The 19,678-nt window shown below is 41.1% G+C and overlaps 1 protein-coding gene across 3 annotated transcripts in view; it reads right to left on the bottom strand.

Moving 5' to 3' along the window:
* Positions 1-19,678, bottom strand: part of PRKCB (protein kinase C beta) — a 309,251-nt gene that overhangs the window by 88,696 nt on the left and 200,877 nt on the right. For all 3 annotated transcript variants that reach the window (XM_058569841.1, XM_058569842.1, XM_058569840.1), the window contains exons 6-7: positions 9,386-9,542; positions 8,056-8,190 (exon numbers count right to left, since the gene is read on the bottom strand). In XM_058569841.1, coding sequence (XP_058425824.1) covers positions 8,056-8,190; positions 9,386-9,542 — 292 coding nt within the window. The remainder of the gene's footprint in view (positions 1-8,055; positions 8,191-9,385; positions 9,543-19,678) is intronic.

The raw sequence follows: 19,678 nt of genomic DNA on the forward strand, positions 1-19,678 counted from the left end.
ATGAGAGCGAAGAAGGAAAAGAGACGTCTCAAAGGCATTTGAGTCAGCAGAGGGACAAAAGATCCGCAAAGTCCTCACTCCCAGAGAGACTTCCTAACCCAAATTTACAATTTTCATCACAATTTTTTTCTCCATTCACAAATCTTCCAAAGCAGCTTCTAAAAATAGGAGTATAGGTGATTCAAAGCAGAGATGACAATTCAAGCCCCTACGCCTCCACATTTATATTCAAGGCTCTTCTTCCAAATTTCCATTAAAATTACCAAAAGAAATACAAAAATAAGAGAACATCTGTATCTTTGCTGGAAATCAAAAAGGGTGCTGTCCACAAGGCAGGGACTTCCAGGAATTTCCACAAATTAAAATAATAGTGTGAATATGGAGCAGCGTTGGCAAATTTTATCCACCTTTGTGGATAAAATTTTGCTAAATCTGGATATTATTATTGACTTAATGCCTTTCATTAAATCATCTCTTTTTTGTAATAAATTCACTTTAAAAGGACACTTTATATCTCTTCCTTGTACAGAAAGTCAATATCATTTGTTACAAAAAAAAGTAACTGTAAACAAATAAACATATGCAATCAATGTCACTCAAGTCCAAAGAGATGGCGCTGCTTACCAAGGGCTCTAAGACTAATGCCTGCTCTCTTTGTTAAAATGCGAGATCAGCAAGCAGCAAGTGTCAAAGAGTGTTAAGGATACACTCTCTGAGACTTTCTCTTTGTAATCTTAAGATTTGAAGGAGCACCGAGGAAAGAATAGCTTTGTCAGGGAACAATTCAATATTTAGGCCCCAACCATGTACTACCTGAGCTGTTTGGGGTCCCACACTTTGGAAACTACAGGTAAAGGGAGATTGATCAGCTGTGATCAGTCAGTGGGAACCCCAACAGAACCCCCATGAACAACCCTGGGTCAGACCGTCAGGGACTGGATGAGGGTCACCAGCTCTGATCCACGCTCAGGCTGTCGGCACCCGGAGCATCAGGCAGAGCGTGGTGCCCCAGCTACGTTCGCTGTGACCAGTACACTGTCACTCATGTCTCCAAATAAGGACCCTTGAGCAAATGAGAAAAGAGGATCATGGACCCCTTCCAACTTTGAGGTGCACAAAACCAACATGGGGAAGATGCCCCTCCATGGGGCAGCAGGGCTGCCTATTGTGCAGCTGTCTCCAGCTGTAGCCCTCTCCCAAATACCTAGAGGGAACAGGACCCCTGAGCTGACAAAGTGGAATTCCAAAAACTACAAAGGCCTCCTTTCTCCCTTTATCTGGATATGAAAGATCAGAACAGGGACACTCATCATTTCTGTGCTCACCCTTCCATATGGATGGGCAGATAGAGAAAAATAACAGGAAGTATGAAAAACTCATTCAAGTAAAGAGAAACAATGAGGAATCGGATAAGCACCTCCCATGAAATAGAACTATTGCCAACACAGAGAAAATGCTAGAAAATATCTAATTCATATTTTCAATGAGCTTCAAGAGGTTAATGCATCTATGAAGGGAACAATCTGAGATTAGGAAAGACTACTTTCAGAACAAAAATAAATTACTGAATTTGAAAATCCATTGGAGATGGTGAGCACGAGGATGAATAATTCCGAAAAAATTAGTGAATTAGAAGACAAACTTGAGAAATTTTTCTGTCAATTGGCTTGATATTTATTATATTGATTAGAGTTGAATTGAATGCTTTATATACCACTAAGAAAAATGCATATTACCAAAATTAACATGCAACATGAAAAGGGGGAATACTGTAACATACAAGTCAGCAAAGAAATGTTAATATCCTTTTTATATGAAAAGTTATTATAAATCAATAGGAAAATGATAGATAAAAGACAGGACCTAGTCATTTATAAATACAAACAAATGGCAACATACAAATGAAAATGTTCAACATATTTCGTAATAAAATATGTATAATAATGTATATTATGTATGTATAATATGTAAATATGTATAATTAGTAACAAAATATGTATAATCTTTGCATATCTTTGTGGCAATATACAAATGAAAATGTTCAACATAATTCGTAATAAAATATGTATGATAATGTATATTATGTATGTATAATATGTAAATATGTAAAATTAGTAACAAAATATGTATAATCTTTGCATATCTTTGAAATTTATAATACCAGATGTTGACAAGTGTGGGTGAAATGAAAAGTCTCACATAGCACTGGTGAGATGTAAAACTATCGAAAAAAATTACAGAACGTTTTGTCAAATATGTTAATAATGCATATGTTCCCAAAGCCAATTCCAGGTTGAAGAATTTATTAGGAAATACTTAAAGCTATGCATAAAACTTTTGCTACAAGTATGTTTATTGTACAATTATTTATAGAGGTAAGCAATGCATACCTTATAATAAGAATATGACAGTATAAGTTGACACAGATCTATAGAATGGACTATATGAAGCTATTAAAAGTGATGTCGCCCAAGATTACTGAATGACAGGGAAAAGAGTTCATAACGCATTGTTAGGTGAAAACTACAGGCTGCCAAGCACTATGTACAGTAAGATTTCATCTTTGTTTCACAGACACACACACATACACACACAGAAAAAACTCTGACTAGTGTGGATAGTGATTATCTCTGGGCAATGGGATTCTGGATGATATTTTCTGTTTGCTTATTTATATTTTTCTAATAACTACTCAGTTAATAATAATGACTAACATTTACTGCATGTTTACCATTGACCATCTGACACTGGGCCCTTCACTTATACTAACTAATTTAATATCACAACAATCCTATGACATAATTACCAGTGATTATCTTCAAATGATGAAAAGAGGCACACAGAGGTAAAGTAACTTGCCCAAGGGTACACAGCTAGGAAGTGGTACAGCAGAAATTCTAACCTAGGAAGTCTGATTCCAAAACTTTAGTTACTTTTTTTGTAATAAGACCAAAATTTTATTATTAGTAACAACAAAAGCTTAAATAAACATAATTTTAAGATAACAATTATTTAAGATAATAGTTGTCTGTTCAGAAGGAGAAAAAAATGAAACAGGAAAGAAAAAAAACTTTAGAAAGAAAAGCGTCATGATAGAAACGTGGCAATTAAGACCATAAACGTTAAAATATTTCCCTGTCAAAAAGAAGAAAAAACTTTCAGATTTGGGTTTGTTTTTTTTTTAATCCAACAACATGCCACTTGTTATACAAGATCAAAGGACTTAGAAAGATTAGACAGAAGAATGGGCAAGGATCCACCAGGCGAGAAATATCTATCACTCTGCAACCCAAGAGGACAGGTTAAAGGTAGACCAGATCTCCTCACTCCTTGGCTCCTTCACTCACCCAGAGCAGAAAACAAAGACCTTACAAGGCCCCCAGGGGATCTGCCACGCAGCCTCATTCTGCCTGTCCTCACCCCCATCACCCCCGCTTCACTGATCTGGCTCCAGCCACACAGGCCACTTCACTGCTCCTCCAACTTGCCAGGCTCGCTCCTGCCTTGGGGCCTTTGCTCTTGCTGTTTTCTCCATCTGGAACAATCTCTCCCGAGACCTCCGTGTGGTTCCCTCCCTCACCCCCTCAGGTCTTTGCTGTAAGTCACCTTTTCGTTGAGTCCTTTCCTGAGCACTCTAATAAATCAGAATCCACCATTCCCCAACCTCATCTGTTTACTTTCCTCTAAGCACGTATCAGCCTCAAACATGCTATTTTTCACTGTTTCTTTTTGTTCATTTTAAAAGTTTGGTTTCTCATTCTCCAAATAAAAAGAAAACTCCATGAGGCCAAGGATTCTTGTCTGTCATGCTGACTAGAGCCTCCTCAGGACACAGCTATTCACCACGTGTATTCGCTGAAGGAAGGAATGCAGACCAGCAACAAGGCAACATCATGGCAGAAACAGTAACTGCCCCCAACATAATTTTATGTTGATATAATAAGCCATTTTTAAAAAGAAGTCTTTCCTTAAATTGTCTTGAAGAGTTATGTGACTAATAATGATGCCACATACATATAAGCCAAAAATAATTAGAAATGAAAAAAATGTTCAAAAAAATATTTTACTGGGAGAACCCTAACAAGCACTATACACTTAGGTCAGATCAAGCAAACAGAAAGAAAATACGAAGGCAAAGAAGATCTAGATATAATAAGATGGAATTTAATAGACATTAAAATGTATCTCCTACAAATAGTAAATATAATCTTTTTATCGAAATGTCCACAGAACATTTAGCAACAGTGAGCATATACTAAGTTAAATTGAGAAAAAGAAAGAAAGTAAAGTGTACAGGCCATATTCTCTAACACCAACACCATCATTTAACATTAATAATAAAAATGTAAACAAAAAGCTAATACGAGAGGTAAAAAAAACATGCCTCGATAAAAGCACGTTAGAAAGGAAATTAAAAATACAACCATAGACCCTGAGTAAGCAACAAAAGCTAGAAAATGACATATCAAAACTTGGAGGAAATATTTATTCCCTCAAATGCTTGTTCATTATTTTTAAAGAGCAGAGTAAGTTAAAAGAAGAAAAGTAAATGAGCAAAATGTTCAACTGAAATTCAAAGACAACCAAAAAACAAACCTACAGAAAAGAAGAAAAGAGAAATCCAGAACTGATACACGAATCCCAGAGCTAATTCTTTGAAGGAAAAAAACAACAATAAAACAGATGAACCTCTGGAAAACAAGCGAGGAAGAAAGGAGACAGCAGAAATAAATAAAATTAGAAACACAGAAGAGGATTTGACAACAGACACAGAGCTGGTGGCAAAGCGACAGATGAGGGGCCGGAGGCTGGCGTCCCACATCTGGGAGCTTTCACAGCTGCTTCCGCCGTTCCCGCCACGTGGTCTTAAATTACAGCACAACAGAAGAGCAGGGAGAGCTCATCCTCTTCCAGAGAGGGAAACCGAGTCTCAGAGAGGGGATGTGATTACCCAAGATCATTTTAACATAGGCATAAAAGAATTCCTGGGACAAAAATCCAATTTCTAGAATTTGGTACATCTAGAGTTCAGACACTATTATAGATGCGTTGACCCTGAATCCAAAGAGGGCTTTTATCTGCAAAATCTGGAGAGGACTTTTATTTTGCAAAAGTTCCCTCCCAACTATTATTTTATCAACCTCACAACTATCCTAAGAGGTGGATGGGGATGCTATAATTATCCCTGATGAATGGAATCATATCCCCTGAGAAGGCTATAGTACAGGAGGTGAAGTGATTCACCTGAGGTCACAAAGCATCCATCCAGATAGAAGAGTCAAGGTCAAAACCTACCCGTCTACCCTCTAGGTCTCTGCCAACCCCTGTATGAGAAGGCAGAATGGGATGTGTATGTGCTTAGGCTGTGGCACCAAAGAGACCTGGACCCAAACTCCAGCACTGTCACTTATGAGCTGTGTGTCCCTCACACATCGTTAACTACTCTGATCCCGGGAACAATGCTCCACCCAGAACTGCTGGGGGAATTAAAGGATGATGTAAGCGTAAATGTGCTCATTTTTTGGACTTGCTCCTGATGGGCCATCCCTTACATCAAGCTGCTTTGTCCTCCCTGCACTCTGCTGTCTGTTTCCAGGGAGCAGACAAGGCAGGCGCTGGAGCAGGAGGCAGGATGTGGCGCCTGAGGGAGACAGCTCTGCGCTTTCGGGCCTGGAGAACCACAGGAGGGAGAAGGTGGAGCACAGGATGAAAGCAGAGGGGCTTTGCCCCCCCCCCCCCCCCGCATTGGAGTCCTGGCAGAGACCTACGTGGAGGGCCACAGCGTCACAGCAGCAGCTGGGGGCGGGGGGCACAGATGGAGGACTCTGGCTTTCCACGCGGGAGACTCAGAAATGAGGGGCCACGGAAGTGCTGAGGGGGTGGGGCCTGGCAGTGGCCTGGGGGTGGGACAAAGCAGGCACTAAGTGGACGGACCTCACAACCAGAGGCAACAGGCCGGGACCCGGGACTCCCATCCCAGGTCTGGGACCCATCCTGCCTGGGTGGGCACTGGTTCGGGGACCAGGCATGATCAGCCACACTGTAGCAGCAAAACCCAGAAGGCACCCTAGTGAAGGTCCCCTTCTCCTCGGCCACCATGAGGTCACAAAACTGCACAAGGAAGTCTAGGTGCATTATACAAAATAAGGAAGCTGTATTTTTTCTGCACATCGGGTTAGCGCTGTATCAGTGTACGACTCCGAAACACCTGGAAAGTGATGAGCCAGTGCCTGGCATTTAGGAAGAGTCAGTAAGTGGTAGCTATTGTTGTTATAACTGTTATTATTATGTTCTCTCCTGTCTCATTTGTGCCCCCTGGGGACCCTGCATTCTTTCTGTTTAACCTCTTTACGCTCAAGTGAAAGAGGAAGGAACACACGCTCTGTGAGTGGTGATGGCTGGAGCACGCAAAGTCAAATCATCCGTATGTTAAGAAAAATTATCCAAAACTTGGGAAAAAGGCAAAAAGTTGATGGTGTGACCTTCTAACGTCATGCTGGAGCATTTTCAAATTAGTTGTCTCCTTCCTCGCAGTAATATTACTTATTATTCACAACCCAGTAAAACCCAGGTGGTCTCCCAACTCTGCAAAGATAGATGTTAACGTTGGGAAAACCGAGGTAAGATTTTGTTCTCCAGTCTGGGAGATAAGCTTTAACCTCCAAGGCTGCGATTTTACTGCCCTGTTTAGCAGCCAGTTTTCTCTCTAACTTAGCAAAGTTATTTCAACGTTCCTTTGTCTACTGACATACAAATATCAATTTCTCAAACTCTTGGAGTCAACTATTCATCTTCCTGGTTTCCTCATTCATGAGCTAAGGAAAACTGTGACAAATGCTCATTATCTATTTTAAAAGAATTATGTTTTCAGCCATTTGTGAATTGTGCTTTAACACATCTTAATATTATTATTCTTTGTACGCTGAGCTTCCATCCTCCTGCACATCTCTCAGCATGTCGTCACTGATTACTTATTTGTGTAATTTCTTCCTCAAGGTTTGTCTTCCCTTTCCAGAAGCTAAGCACCAGGAGGGCATGTCTGTCTTATACCTGACGTATCTCAAGAGACTAGAATGGAGTCAACACTCAACACATATCTGAATAAAAGCCTATGATACACACGGAAGAGAGACAAGGAAGGGGTAGGATGAGCAACGGAAGGGATGTGTGGTTCTGATGATACGTCCTCTTTCTGGCTCAAGCAGTTTGGTTTTGATTTTCTTTCACTTGTAACTGAAAAAGCCCAGAGTGATACCATTCAGAAATGAGAGGATTCCTCTGAAAGAGATGCGAGCAGCCCCTAGCCCCCACTTCTCCCAAAGTTATAGTGCCAGGTTGGACTATCCATTCTGACTCCTTTACTCAGACAACCGTGGAACAACAGTTGTCAAGGGGGTTTACCTTGCCTTTTCATTGGGAATATTGGGCAAGGATTTTTTGCCATAAGAAGTGAGCAAAGAGCAAAAACTCCTGAATGAAGGAGACACTGCAAGTGACCATGACAGCAAGCCCCAGCACCTTTGTGGCCAGGCTTGGTAAGCGATCCCAATGAAGAGGCATCTTCGTAAGGAGTCGAAATCTGACAGTGGGTTGCACATATCTTTCAGGTAAAATGTGAGAGCCACTTTAGTACCCATGGGGCCTGTCGAGCTATATAATTGTGTAAAGTGGAGCAGATGTAAAGCAATAGGGAGTGGTGGGGACTGTGGCAAATAGAAAATCTATGTCCTGTCTAAAGAGAGCATTAACTATGCAATTGTTCTCAGTTGTTGCCTGCTAGGCCTAGTGTGCCAGATATTTCTGGCTTTTCAAGCTAGAAGTCCAGATTTTTATAGGAAATGTCCTGATTTTTAAAATATTGGCAACTAATTATTATTACTATTTCTTAGTATGAGGACCAAACAAAACATATCTGTGAGGCAGATCCAATCTACCAGTCATCACTCTGTGACTCTGCTTTACTATTTAACTTTTAAGACAAATAGGAAAAAATACTTGATCCCATGTTTGATGGACCAAGCTGTATTGTAGCTTTTAAAGCAAAATCTTCCTCACCAGCCATCAACACCGGCTTTCTGCAATTCAGAAATCCCAAATGATAAAGATCCCATGAAGTCATTCCTGCTGGTCAGATCCCAATCCCAAATCTCTACAGACAGTCTCCTGTCTTTGTCCGATTCTTTCAGCTGGCTGCAAAGAGAAAAAAGACAAGTCAGTGGAGGTTATAACGATTTCTCAAGCAGATGAAATGCACAAGAGGACAAGGCCTGAAGGTAGGAATTTTTAAAGATTACAAGCTGTTGCAAGAAACAAATTCAGTTTCCATCCCAGGCAAGCTCCCCAGGGAGTGAGAGATTTTCCTGTCTGACAGCCTGTGGCTTAAACAGGCGGAGGACCCAGGCCAGCGCCGACAGGAACAGTCCTAACTACTTCTGCTGTCTTATGTCTTTATAGGGTTCGTGGTGTTCAGGAAGTCCCATTGACACAGTCTCTATGAGAAATATAAATGTCAATTATATAACTATGTGTGTGTTTGCATGCATGTGGATTAGGATGAGGCTGAAGAAATGTATGGAGGAAAGAGTCTGTGGATGCTGATCTGGAGGAAATCGTCTATTCTAAGGCATGTCCTTGACTGAGGCTGAGATGGGCCCCGGTTTCACCCTGAGAGAGGAAAGAGGGGATGGGGCTACCACAATGAATCATGCTTTTGGCCCGTGGTCTCTGGAGTCAGACTGTCGGAGGCTGAATCCCCCATGTTGTGAGACTCTGAGTGTGTTCTTTAACTTCTTTAAGCCCCATTGGTAAAACGGAGATGAAACGACCAACGAAGCCAGATCACTTAATACAGTGCTTGTTATACATAGCACACACTCAGTAAATATCAGCTGATATAACTAACACTTGTTGGCCCAGATGCACCAAAAAGGGACCCCAGGCTCTTGGAGCACTGGCCATGGAAGACCCTCCACGGCAGCTGGCAGAAAGCTCCAGCAGGCTGCAGGCCCAGCATCATGCATCAACTCAGCCCCAGGGAGGTTATCACCACACCCTGTGGGTTATGTCCCACTATCTGCTGAGACCCAGAGCTTCTCCCACAACTTGCCTTCACCTAGCAACACATCACACTATTTTCTATCCCACCCACTCCCCCACACTACAGACATTCTCAACTCTATTAAAAAAAAAAGTTCCAATGTTTACTTGGCTTGCAATGCAAAAATGCAGATGGAAGGGGAGGGAGGGAAAGAAGGAAGGAGGGAAGGAGGAAGGGAGAGAGGGAAGGAGGGAAGGAAACAGATGCTGGGAGAGGAACTCTCCAATCTCAGGTGGCCCACAACCCAACCTCCACCACCCATGCTGGGCTGCAAGAATTTCAACTTACAATCTAAACGTCTCATTCCACTCAGGGTTGAGGGAGCACTTGATGGTTTTGGTCTTCTGCTTGCTCTCACTTTTGGGGTCAGGAATCAGTTTGAGTTTCACGTAGGGATCTGACAAGCCATTGGGGTCCATAGGTACAAGGTTTTTAGCATCTCTTACTAAAAAAAGAAAAAGCAGTTTCAGCATTAATAACCACCAAAATGTTTAAGCACCAACCAGAGATGGCTGTAGAACCTATGGAGGGGTCCTTGGCATCATACTTAATCAATGAGAATTTTAGTTTATTAACATCAATATCTAAGAAGCCTACAAAGTGACATAAACTGATAAGATGTAGACTCTGCTCTATATTGGTTTAAAATTGACTTCTGACTTTCATATTACTCTGCCTCCAAGATTAACTATAAGTTCTCTAAGCTTGTTTTCCACAAAGCTTATAAGAAAGATGGGCTTCTTTCATATAGCATAATGTCTTCAAGATTCACCCATGTTGAGTCAGTACTTCATTTATGGCAGAATAATATCACCTTGTATGGATATATCAAATTTTGTTTATCTATTCAACAGTCGATCAACATTTAGGTTGTTTCCATTTTTTGACTATTGTGAATAGCACTGCTATGAACATTTGTGTACTCCAATAAAAAAGGTCACATATTGTATGATTCCATGTACATGAAATATCCAGAACAGGTAAATCCATCAAGACAGAAAACAGACTGGCAGTTGCCAGGGGCTTGGAGGAAGTGGGGGATGGGGAGTGACTACTTAATGGCCATGTGGTTTCCTTTATAGGTGGTGAAAATTTTTTGGAACTAGATAGAGATGATGGTTGCATGCACAATACTGTGAATGTACTACATGCCACTGAATTATAAAATGGTTAATGGTTAACTTTATGTTATGTGAATTTTATCTCAGTTCAAAAAGAAAAAGCTAAAAGAGAAAGAAAGAGTTGCCCTCTAAATCAAGGTGCACCTATCAACCATGTAGCACCATAACCAGTATCTAGACAGGCCTACAGAGAGAAGGCTGGAAAAATATTGGCAAGTATTATAGCTAGGCTCCACCCTCAATCAAGAATATCCTGGATAAAGGAGGCTATAAGACCACCTTAGAGAAGGAAAGGAAGCAGAGGGTCAGCAGTGTAGAGGCAACTGGCCACAGGAAGGATGAGGTGGAACAAGACATCAGCCTGGAGGAACAGGAAGAAGTTAATTAGGAGTCAATTCAAAAACTGGTAACGTAGCTAGCCAAGGGAAGGAGACAAGAAAATAGAAGTTGTAGAGATCTTAAGGATACTGTGCCAACCATCTCACTTATGGTAGAAAAATTCAAAGTAATATATTAACAGATTGAATCAAACTACCTGCCAGAAGGCTAATATATAATGACTCCTACCAGGAATGCAAAGATGGTTCAACCTTAGAAAAATCTATTATTAAAATATTCATCATATTTATAGGTCAAACAAAAAAACCCATAGAATCATTGCAATTAGCTAGAAATAGCAGGGAATTTTCTTCAGAGGATAAAGGCTAGCTGAAATAACAGCACCGCAGTTAATGATAAATGCAATCCATTAAAATCAGGAATAAGACAGATACACATTACCACAGCCATTATTCAACATTTTTTCTAAGTGTTCTATAAGTGCAACCGGACAATAGAAACAGAAGTTCTATAAGTTCAAGATGACAAGAAAATCAAATTAGAAGAAAGAATATTGGAAAGTAGAGACTAAAGCATTCCCTTAATTCCTGAAACCTTTGCTTCTGCCCCATCACAGTCACCTCTGCCTAGAGCTTATCATCCCAGAAATGACACCACTTTCCCAATCTCAGTTTCATGTACCCCACTACCCACACCTTAGACCACTTCCCATTTTCCAGTTCACTAGCTCTAGTACCCCACTGCAACAAACCTTTCACCACCAATCTATTGAGCCTAATATATTTTCTCTTTCCCCTCATTCCCTCTTGCCTTTACTCCATTCACCTGAGCTTAGATTGAATGGTGCATCATAATCACTCCCTTGAAAACATCCTCAACTCCCTTTATTTCCATTTCATTTATCTGACAAAACTCCAGCCCTAGTTAAATTCAAATATCTTCCTTTTATTTTCCTACATCCAAGAAGCTGTCCACTGCTGGGGGCGGGGGGGGGGGGGGACGGGGACGACTGACTTGCCTAAGATCATATAGCTAGTAAGAGGTTGGGACTGAATAAATAAGATGAGAGAAGGGCTGGGTGGGCTGCCAGATGAGGGACAAGGGACCCCAGGATGCAAGCTCTAACTTACTCTGCCCTGACATTTTTCTGCATTCTAGCATATGGCACCTTTTTCCATTTATCCATAGGTTGAATTCACGCTCCCTCTCAGCTTGCAAGGTACATCTCCTTCTTGCATCAGAAACAAGATTTTTTTTTACTTTGATTCAATTCAGTTCAACAAGCAAGTCCCTACTACGTGCTAGGCATGCTGCTCGGCACTGGGGACACAGGGGAAAATATAAGATATTGATCCTGTCCCCAAGGAATATATAAGACGAAATTTATTCAAAGTATAGTTGATTTCTCCTGAGACAGTAACCAGGTCATATAGTACAGTGGGTACAGGACTACAAGATGCCAGGGTCTGCATTTTGCTTAGCACTTCATATTTTGAATCTCAATTTCTTGACCAATGAAATAGAGATAATACATACCTCATTGGGTTGTTATAAAAGTAAATTGGATAAAGCATATACATGTTTAGCATAGAATCCAGCATCTAGAGAATAGTCAATAAATGTTAGCTCTATTCCTGCTATTTTATCATTATTATCATTCATATTCAGTTCCCTCTTTTACTACATTTGTTCATTTTTATTATGAGGACTTAACCATTTCTGAATGGACTGATATCAAACAGAACCACTTGTGGTTTTTATTCTTGAGCATAATGCATCTGACCATTTAAACCCTTCCAGAGGAGTGCTTCTCAAACTTTAGCCGGTGTAAGAGTTACCCAGAGGACTTGTGAGACATGTTCCTGAGAGCCACTCCCACAGATAGATTCTGATTCACTAGGTCTGGAGTGAGACCTGCTCAGTTGTTTTTCTAACAAGTTCCCAGGTGATGCTGATGTTGCTGGTCCATAGAGCACACATTAAGTAAAGCTTTTCTAGATACATATAACTTCTTAAGATCCCCATGCATTTTCCCCACAGAATACTATCTCCAACATTATTTTCTCTCATTTATTGAGGTTTCCAAGGAAAATAGCAAGTGCTAGTTTCTAGGCTGGGCTCTTGGAATGGCACATCTATCACATAGCGAGCTGCATGAAAACACGATTTGAAACACTCTGAAGTGCCAGAAACTCGTCTGGTTGATTGGCAACACATATGCAGTTTGAAATAGCTCGTCTTTCTTCTCTCTGCTAAGACAACACCTTGCTTCCTTGTCCTATGAACTGACACCACAGGACAATCATCAGGAGAACATTCTTCTATTGTAAATTTATGACTTCATCGCTCTTTCAGAGTGCTGTTTGCAGAACAAGTGTGTGGTATTCTTTTGTGTGTGTGTGTGAGGAAGATTAGCCCTGAGCTAACACCTGTTGCCAATCCTCCTCTTTTTTGCTGAGGAAGATTGGCCCTGGGCTAACATCCGTGCCCATCTTCCTCTACTTTATGTGGGACGCTTGCCACAGCATGGCTTGACAAGCAGTGCGTAGGTCCACGCCCGGGATCCAAACCTGCAAACCCTGGGCCGCCAGAAGTGGAGCGTGCGAACTCAACCACTATGCCACCGGGCTGGCCCCAAGTGTGTGGTATTCTTGAGCCAATCTCACAACTAACGGTTTAAGAATGATCTCTCTTTGGGCATCTACTTCCCTTGAACCAAACATTCCTAAGTGAAGCCTGACTCCATCTCTCCCCCAACCCTTATAGATCCTTTCTTCTTCTTCTGTCCTTTTGGGTCTATCCTCTACTGAAGGGGCCAAAAATTTCTGTGGAAAGGAATGGAGTGGAATTGATTCTGGGACTGCTGGCATTCGCATCTCCAAGGGCTCTGGATACTAAAACCACTGTATCATGAGCAGTTGACAGTAGCTGCAGGCTAAGATCCAAAGGCCTGTCCCTCTTGAAGCTTTTCAAAGTAGAGTCATCCTTCCCAGCAGCAAGAGAGCCGCATATGTATCAAGGAAGCAAATCTCTCTAGACCACACTTGGCGAGACTGACTTTGATTTTTCTTGATAAATGTTTCTTTACTATCTTTGTTGAAATCCAGCCAGCCCAGATGGTACAAAATGCTTCACACAAAGCAGAAATAGCAACCTTCCCCCCTGGTGGAAGTTTGCTAAATGTACAGGAGAAAAGTGTCCTGATCCAGGGAACATTGCTTCCCTTGGACGTGAAGCTAGGTGGGGGGTAAGGTCTGGCTGTTTCCATCAAAGGGTCTTCAGAGCAAATGAGGCCTCTGCATTCTGGTGAAAGTTACTTAAAACAGTGCTAAATCCATAAAAAGATAGCACTAATGTTAACTATTTTCCTAAGTATTGTTCTTCACCAAGAACTTTCCAACTCTTTTTTTCCTCCCAAAAAAATACAACTATCTATTGGAAAAGTCTGAATAATTTTGTTGCTTTAAAGCCTTTATCTCACATTGTGAGAACGAGGAACTTGTTTTTATTAACTCCTTTTGAAGGAACTTTCTTCAACCTCATGAGTCCTCACTACGTGTCCTCAGCACAATTATTCAAAGCAACATTCACTAGTATTCAGTTATGTTTGAAGATGTTTGCAAAGACAGAAAGTAGGAAATACCCTGAATGCCCATCAACAAGAGAAAGGGTAAATAATCTATAGCATATTCGTACTGCCAAATACTATGCACATGTTAATAAGACTGGGCTGTCTATATGCACTAACATGAAGAAAACAGCAAGATGAAGATAGATGATTACAATATACTACCTGTTTGTTTAATAAAAAAGGTCTGAGGACTTCCATGGTTCAGTTGATGACATCTGGATCTGGACTGTGGATTAGGTAATAGCATTGGGTCAGTGTTACACCTCCTGATTTGGATAATTATACTATGCATATGTAAGAGAATGTCCTTGTTCTTGGAAATAGACACTGAAGTATTTATGGGCAAATGGAAACCACGACTCCAACTTATTCTCAGATGGCTCAGAAAAAAAAAAGATACACATATACCAAAATATTTACTAAAGAAAATGATAAACCAAACAGGGCAAAATAGAAACAATTGGTAAATCAGGTAAAGCGCATACACATATTCCTTGTACTATTCTTGCAACTTTTCTGTAACTTTGAGATTATGTCAAAATAAAAGGTTTTAAAAAACAAGGCCTTCCAAATCTTCAAGAGAAAAGTACAATAAAATAAATTTCCTACAAGGTCACATATGAATGTAAACAAATAGAAAAGAGTCTGGAAGGATATAGCCAAAATTAATTTAAAATAATGGTTATATCTGACGAAGAAGAAGAGTTGTGGGCAAAAGAGACTTTAGCTTTATCTGTCATGTTTTGAATTTATTACAAAGAGAATGCATTCTTGTATTAATTGTGTTACTAAAACTAATTTTTTTAAAAAACAATTCAGTTGTGATCTCCAGCCTCCACGAATCCATTGTCCTTGCATTCAGGGACCCCATCCTGCTCCCCAAAGACTACAGAGCAATTAGGTCTGGAGAGAGATGCTCAAAAACTCTTGGTTTGAATCACAAAACCCTTGGTGAACAACACACAGACCCAGGAGGACCACATTGAGATCAGCTGGACACCCTCAGCACATTCCCCAGGATCAAAGCAGGGCTGGAGGGCAAGAGACTGAACAGGTGAAAAATTTCAGAGCCACCAACCTATTTTCACTACCCTGCCCTGCTCCTCTCTTTCTATTCCAGTGACTTCCTGGCAGCTGACCGTTTATCTGGGCCTCCCCACCGCCCTGCCACACCTTCTCAAGTTGGAAGCTTCTTTAGCCCTTTGTTCTAAAGTCTACTCCTGGATCTGTGTCCATTTGATTCCTGTTTACTTATTACTTCTTCTAACGCCAATGATCTCTGATGCTGTGGCTTTTGTGAGCCCTGGATTCATCAGAATCCCCTTCCCAGTCTTCTTAACTGGCTGTCCCCTATGGCCTCATCTGATAGGTTCTGACTGCAAAGCAAGCGAACCCGCGGTCTTCGGGCAGCCCACCTGCAGCATCTAAGCCATCCCGAGCACGTCCTGGCCAAGGGCTCCTGGAACAGCTGGCTTCCTGTCACTGCTGGCAGTGGCACAGTTGTCACACAACTAATTATCTGTGTTGAGACAGACTTCCAGCTGGGACCGTCGCAGTGTCTGTCTAGAAGAGAGCCTGTCAAGCCACGGCAAGTGAAACGATGACGGGGAGCTAGCACAGACGAATCGAGAACCACGTTAGCAACAGTTGGATTTTGGAGTCAGAGAAACCTGGGTTTGAATGCTGCCTCTGCCACGACTCCCACTAACCGACCGGGTGGTCTTAGTCAAAGGCTTCTCTGAGCCTCAGCTCCTGCGTCTCCGAAATGCTGAAAAAACCAACCACAACTCTGTTGGATAATAACTAGGGTGACCATACACACTAGTTTGCCCAGGACAGCCTCAGTTTATAGCTGCTGTCCTTTGACTCTCAAAGGGTCCCAGAGCGGACAATAAATTATATAGTTACTCTAATTATAGAGGATAATAGCATTAAAGCAGAATGTAAAGTACGTGGCAGGGGCTCAACAAATGTTGATTTCCTTTCTCCTTTGAGAGAATTTAAATCAAATTATATAACTATCAAGATAAATTTCAGGGCTAAAAGAGTGTGCCTCCAATGTGATTTTCATACAAATGAATCTGGAGGAGGTGCAAGAGAATGATAGACGATCTGAAGCCAAATGTGATCAATCCACTTCTTCTTATTATGGCGTCCTCTCCATTCCAATCCAGCCACCTAGAGTTTCACCCAGAATGACACTTCCTCTGAAGTCCCCAATAATCTTTTATCCTTTTACTTCCCTGCTCCCTTTACACCAATATTTTTGACCTCATCAAACTCTTCAATCCCTCAACTCTTTTCTTTTATCATAAATGGATATTAAATATTGTTTTAAATTTCGATGCTTTTTCTGCATCAATCGATCTGTTCATGTGTTTGTTTTTTCTTTAGATTATTAATACGGTAGATTACACTAATTGATTTTTGGTTATTGAACCAGCCTTACATTCTCAGGATAAAACTCACTTGGTTGGAGTGTATTACTCTTTTTACATACTTCTGGATTTAATTTGCTAATATTTTGTTGAAGATTTGTGAATTTATGTTCATAAAGGATATCTGTCTGTAGTTTCCTCATGCTGTTTTTGTCTGGTTTTGGTATCAGGGTAGCCTCATAAAATAAGTTAGGAATTGTTCCCTCTGCTTCTATTTTCTAGAAGAATCAATGTTATTTCTTCTTCAAACGTTTGGTAGAATTCCACAATATAAATATCATTTCAAGCACTTCTTTATCTGGATTCCACAAATTTTGATGTGTTGTATTTTCATTCGTTCAAAATATTTTTTAATTTTCCTTGAGATTTCCTCTTTGAACCACGGATTATTTAGAAGTTTGTTTTTTAATTCCCATATTTCCCCAGGGGCTCTGCTCCCATTACTGAGATTTATAGAACAGTATATACAGCTGTCTACCAGATATCTTGTACTGGATTTCCCAGGAAGTACATCAAATTCAACATGTCCAGTAATACTCAGGATCTCCCTGTTCTCCTTGATCACCATGTCTGCTCCTCCTCTTTCAATGCCATTCTTAGTGAGTGCTCAACCATCCACCCAGCTGTCCAAGTGAGAAATCTGGAAATCACCCTGGTCTCCTCCCCCTGGTGCAATCTATGACTGTGTGCTTTTCATTCTATCTCTTTATCATTCCATGTACCTGAGCCCTTCTTACCATCCACACTGCTACCACCTTCACAATAATAATTATGTCATAGGGTTATGGTGATTATTAAGTTACCATCCACACTGCTACCACCTTCACAATAATAATTATGTCATAGGGTTACGGTGATTATTAAGTTATCTTAAATCCTGTAAATTGCCTAGTATTGTCTCTGGCAGGTGAGAGAATAGTAAACAGCAGTTACTCACGTGGTGGTTGTTTGAGCTCTCATTTTTCCTCTCCTGGTGAAATTAAGATCCTCCCAGTTGATTTCTTGCCTCCAATCTTGCTCTATCCAGCCCTTCCTCCACCCCAAAGTAATCTTTCAAAAACTCACACACTCTCTAAACAAAACCCCGACAGTTTTAGAAAAATCTATTAATATTATTTTCTATAAAACTAGGTCAAAGGAGAAAAACTATATCATTATCTCACAAAAAAAATGACAAAAAGGCAAGTGACAAAATTCAACAATCATTCTTTCTTTTAACTCTTAGAAAAATAGGAATCGATGGATGCTTTTCTTGGTATAATAAATATATCAAAGGCTTTCATCATGCTTAATGGTAAAAATCTAGAGGCATTTCTATTTCCATTAAGGCCACAATTAAATCAAGAATGCCCACCATCACTGCTATAATTTAACGTCATTTTGGAAGTACCAACCAATGCAATTACACAAAAGAAAAGTATTAAGAGGCTTAAATGTTGGAAAAAAGGAGACAAAATTAGCTAGTATTGTCTACACTGTCTCTGGCATGTGGCTGACACTCTCCTTCTGGTTTACAGCCCTCATAAATCTTTCCCATTTTTAATCTCCTAGTCATTCAGTGGGAATTTGGAAAAAGGAGAAGGGAAATATACAGTCTCAGCTGAGCATGAATTACTTTTTTAATTAGAAAAAAAGTTACTCTAAATTTGAGAGAAAGAATTCTTTGCTTAACAGGAGGCCAGTCTTGTGCACATTATTCTTAACAAACTGATATTGGATACAACTTGGATGTCCCAAGATGCAGTTGGCTGATTCCCCCAAGTTCTGAGTCTGTACATCACTGCCAAAACCATGCAACTTCTGCGCTCTGCAACTGGGTTCTCCTTGGAACCAGCAACTTGGAAAGCTGGGCAGTTCTATAATCCATTAAACCCAGCTGAGTGTCATCTGTTCTCCACAGAGGTTTCTCTGCAATTCCCAGGGCTGCTCTACACCTACTGTGACCTTGTACAACCTCAGCCCCAGAATTCTGGAGACCTCCCTCCTCCCTAAGGAGGACCTGGATCCGTCCTCCTTTGAGGCCTCACAAGCCTAGTCTCTTAACACCTGGCACTCCTCAATGGTGTGGCCAGTACCACCGCCGGTCCCCTGGGGATGCAGGGCAAGTGTGCAGGGCTTGATGCAGACAGAGGAGGAGTTCTTCAAACCAGCGTGGAAAAACAAGAATAAACCCTGGCCCCCATGAACATCTGATCCCCTTGCAGTGGCCCCGGGGTCTTTCCTTGTGCCTACGACAGATGGTTTGTGAGTAAGGCATCCAATATGCAGCTTTATTTCTTGTTTGGAGACAACCTCATACCCTCGAGTTGAGAGCAAAGAAGGACAGACGAAGCTTCCAGCCTGTTTGCCCACATCCTCAGGACAGGAATCATGACGGTGTGCTGAGTAAATGCAGCAGAAGCACCAGGCGAGTGGCGTTCAAACCCTCAGCTGCAGTGGCTGCTGACGTGGCTCTGGGCGCTGCTTCACAATGTGATTATTTCTGAAGATGTGACATAAATACTAACATGGGGTCCCTGGAGCTGCAGAGTTGCTACTTGGCAGCTTAATTTGGACATTCAATCAAAACTATCCATCGGCGGCTTTGCGCAGCCCAAGCAGCAAGGCCCAGGAGCCTCGAAATCTGCTCTCTAAGTGATGGGTTTAATTTCCAGATGCTTGGGACAAAAGCCGCCCCAGCTCCAAGGAAGGCAGGCTTACCTCCCTTCTCTGGAGAAACAGTACATATTTTCTCATTTCTTCAATGGGCTCCCTGCTTTGATAGAAGAGCCCTATCTACATTAACCACATCACTGAATCATGAAATTCAACATATTTTTTAAAACCTGACAGCCACATTCTCACCCCATGTTCCCCAGGCAGTGAGAGGAAAGGGCTGTCATTTGAAGATAAGTTTTCTGTTTCTTCTATTGTCATATGGGGGCGAGGGGGGAAGAAAACATCTGTTAGGAGGAGTCCCAACAGATGAATGTTCTCCCTATGTACTGTCCAACATCCTCAATGGCGCAAAAACACTAAAAGAGGGAGAATTTTCCTGCTGGAGTCATTTATC

Source organism: Diceros bicornis, chromosome 26, assembly GCF_020826845.1.
Source record: "Diceros bicornis minor isolate mBicDic1 chromosome 26, mDicBic1.mat.cur, whole genome shotgun sequence".
Taxonomy (NCBI): domain Eukaryota; kingdom Metazoa; phylum Chordata; class Mammalia; order Perissodactyla; family Rhinocerotidae; genus Diceros; species Diceros bicornis.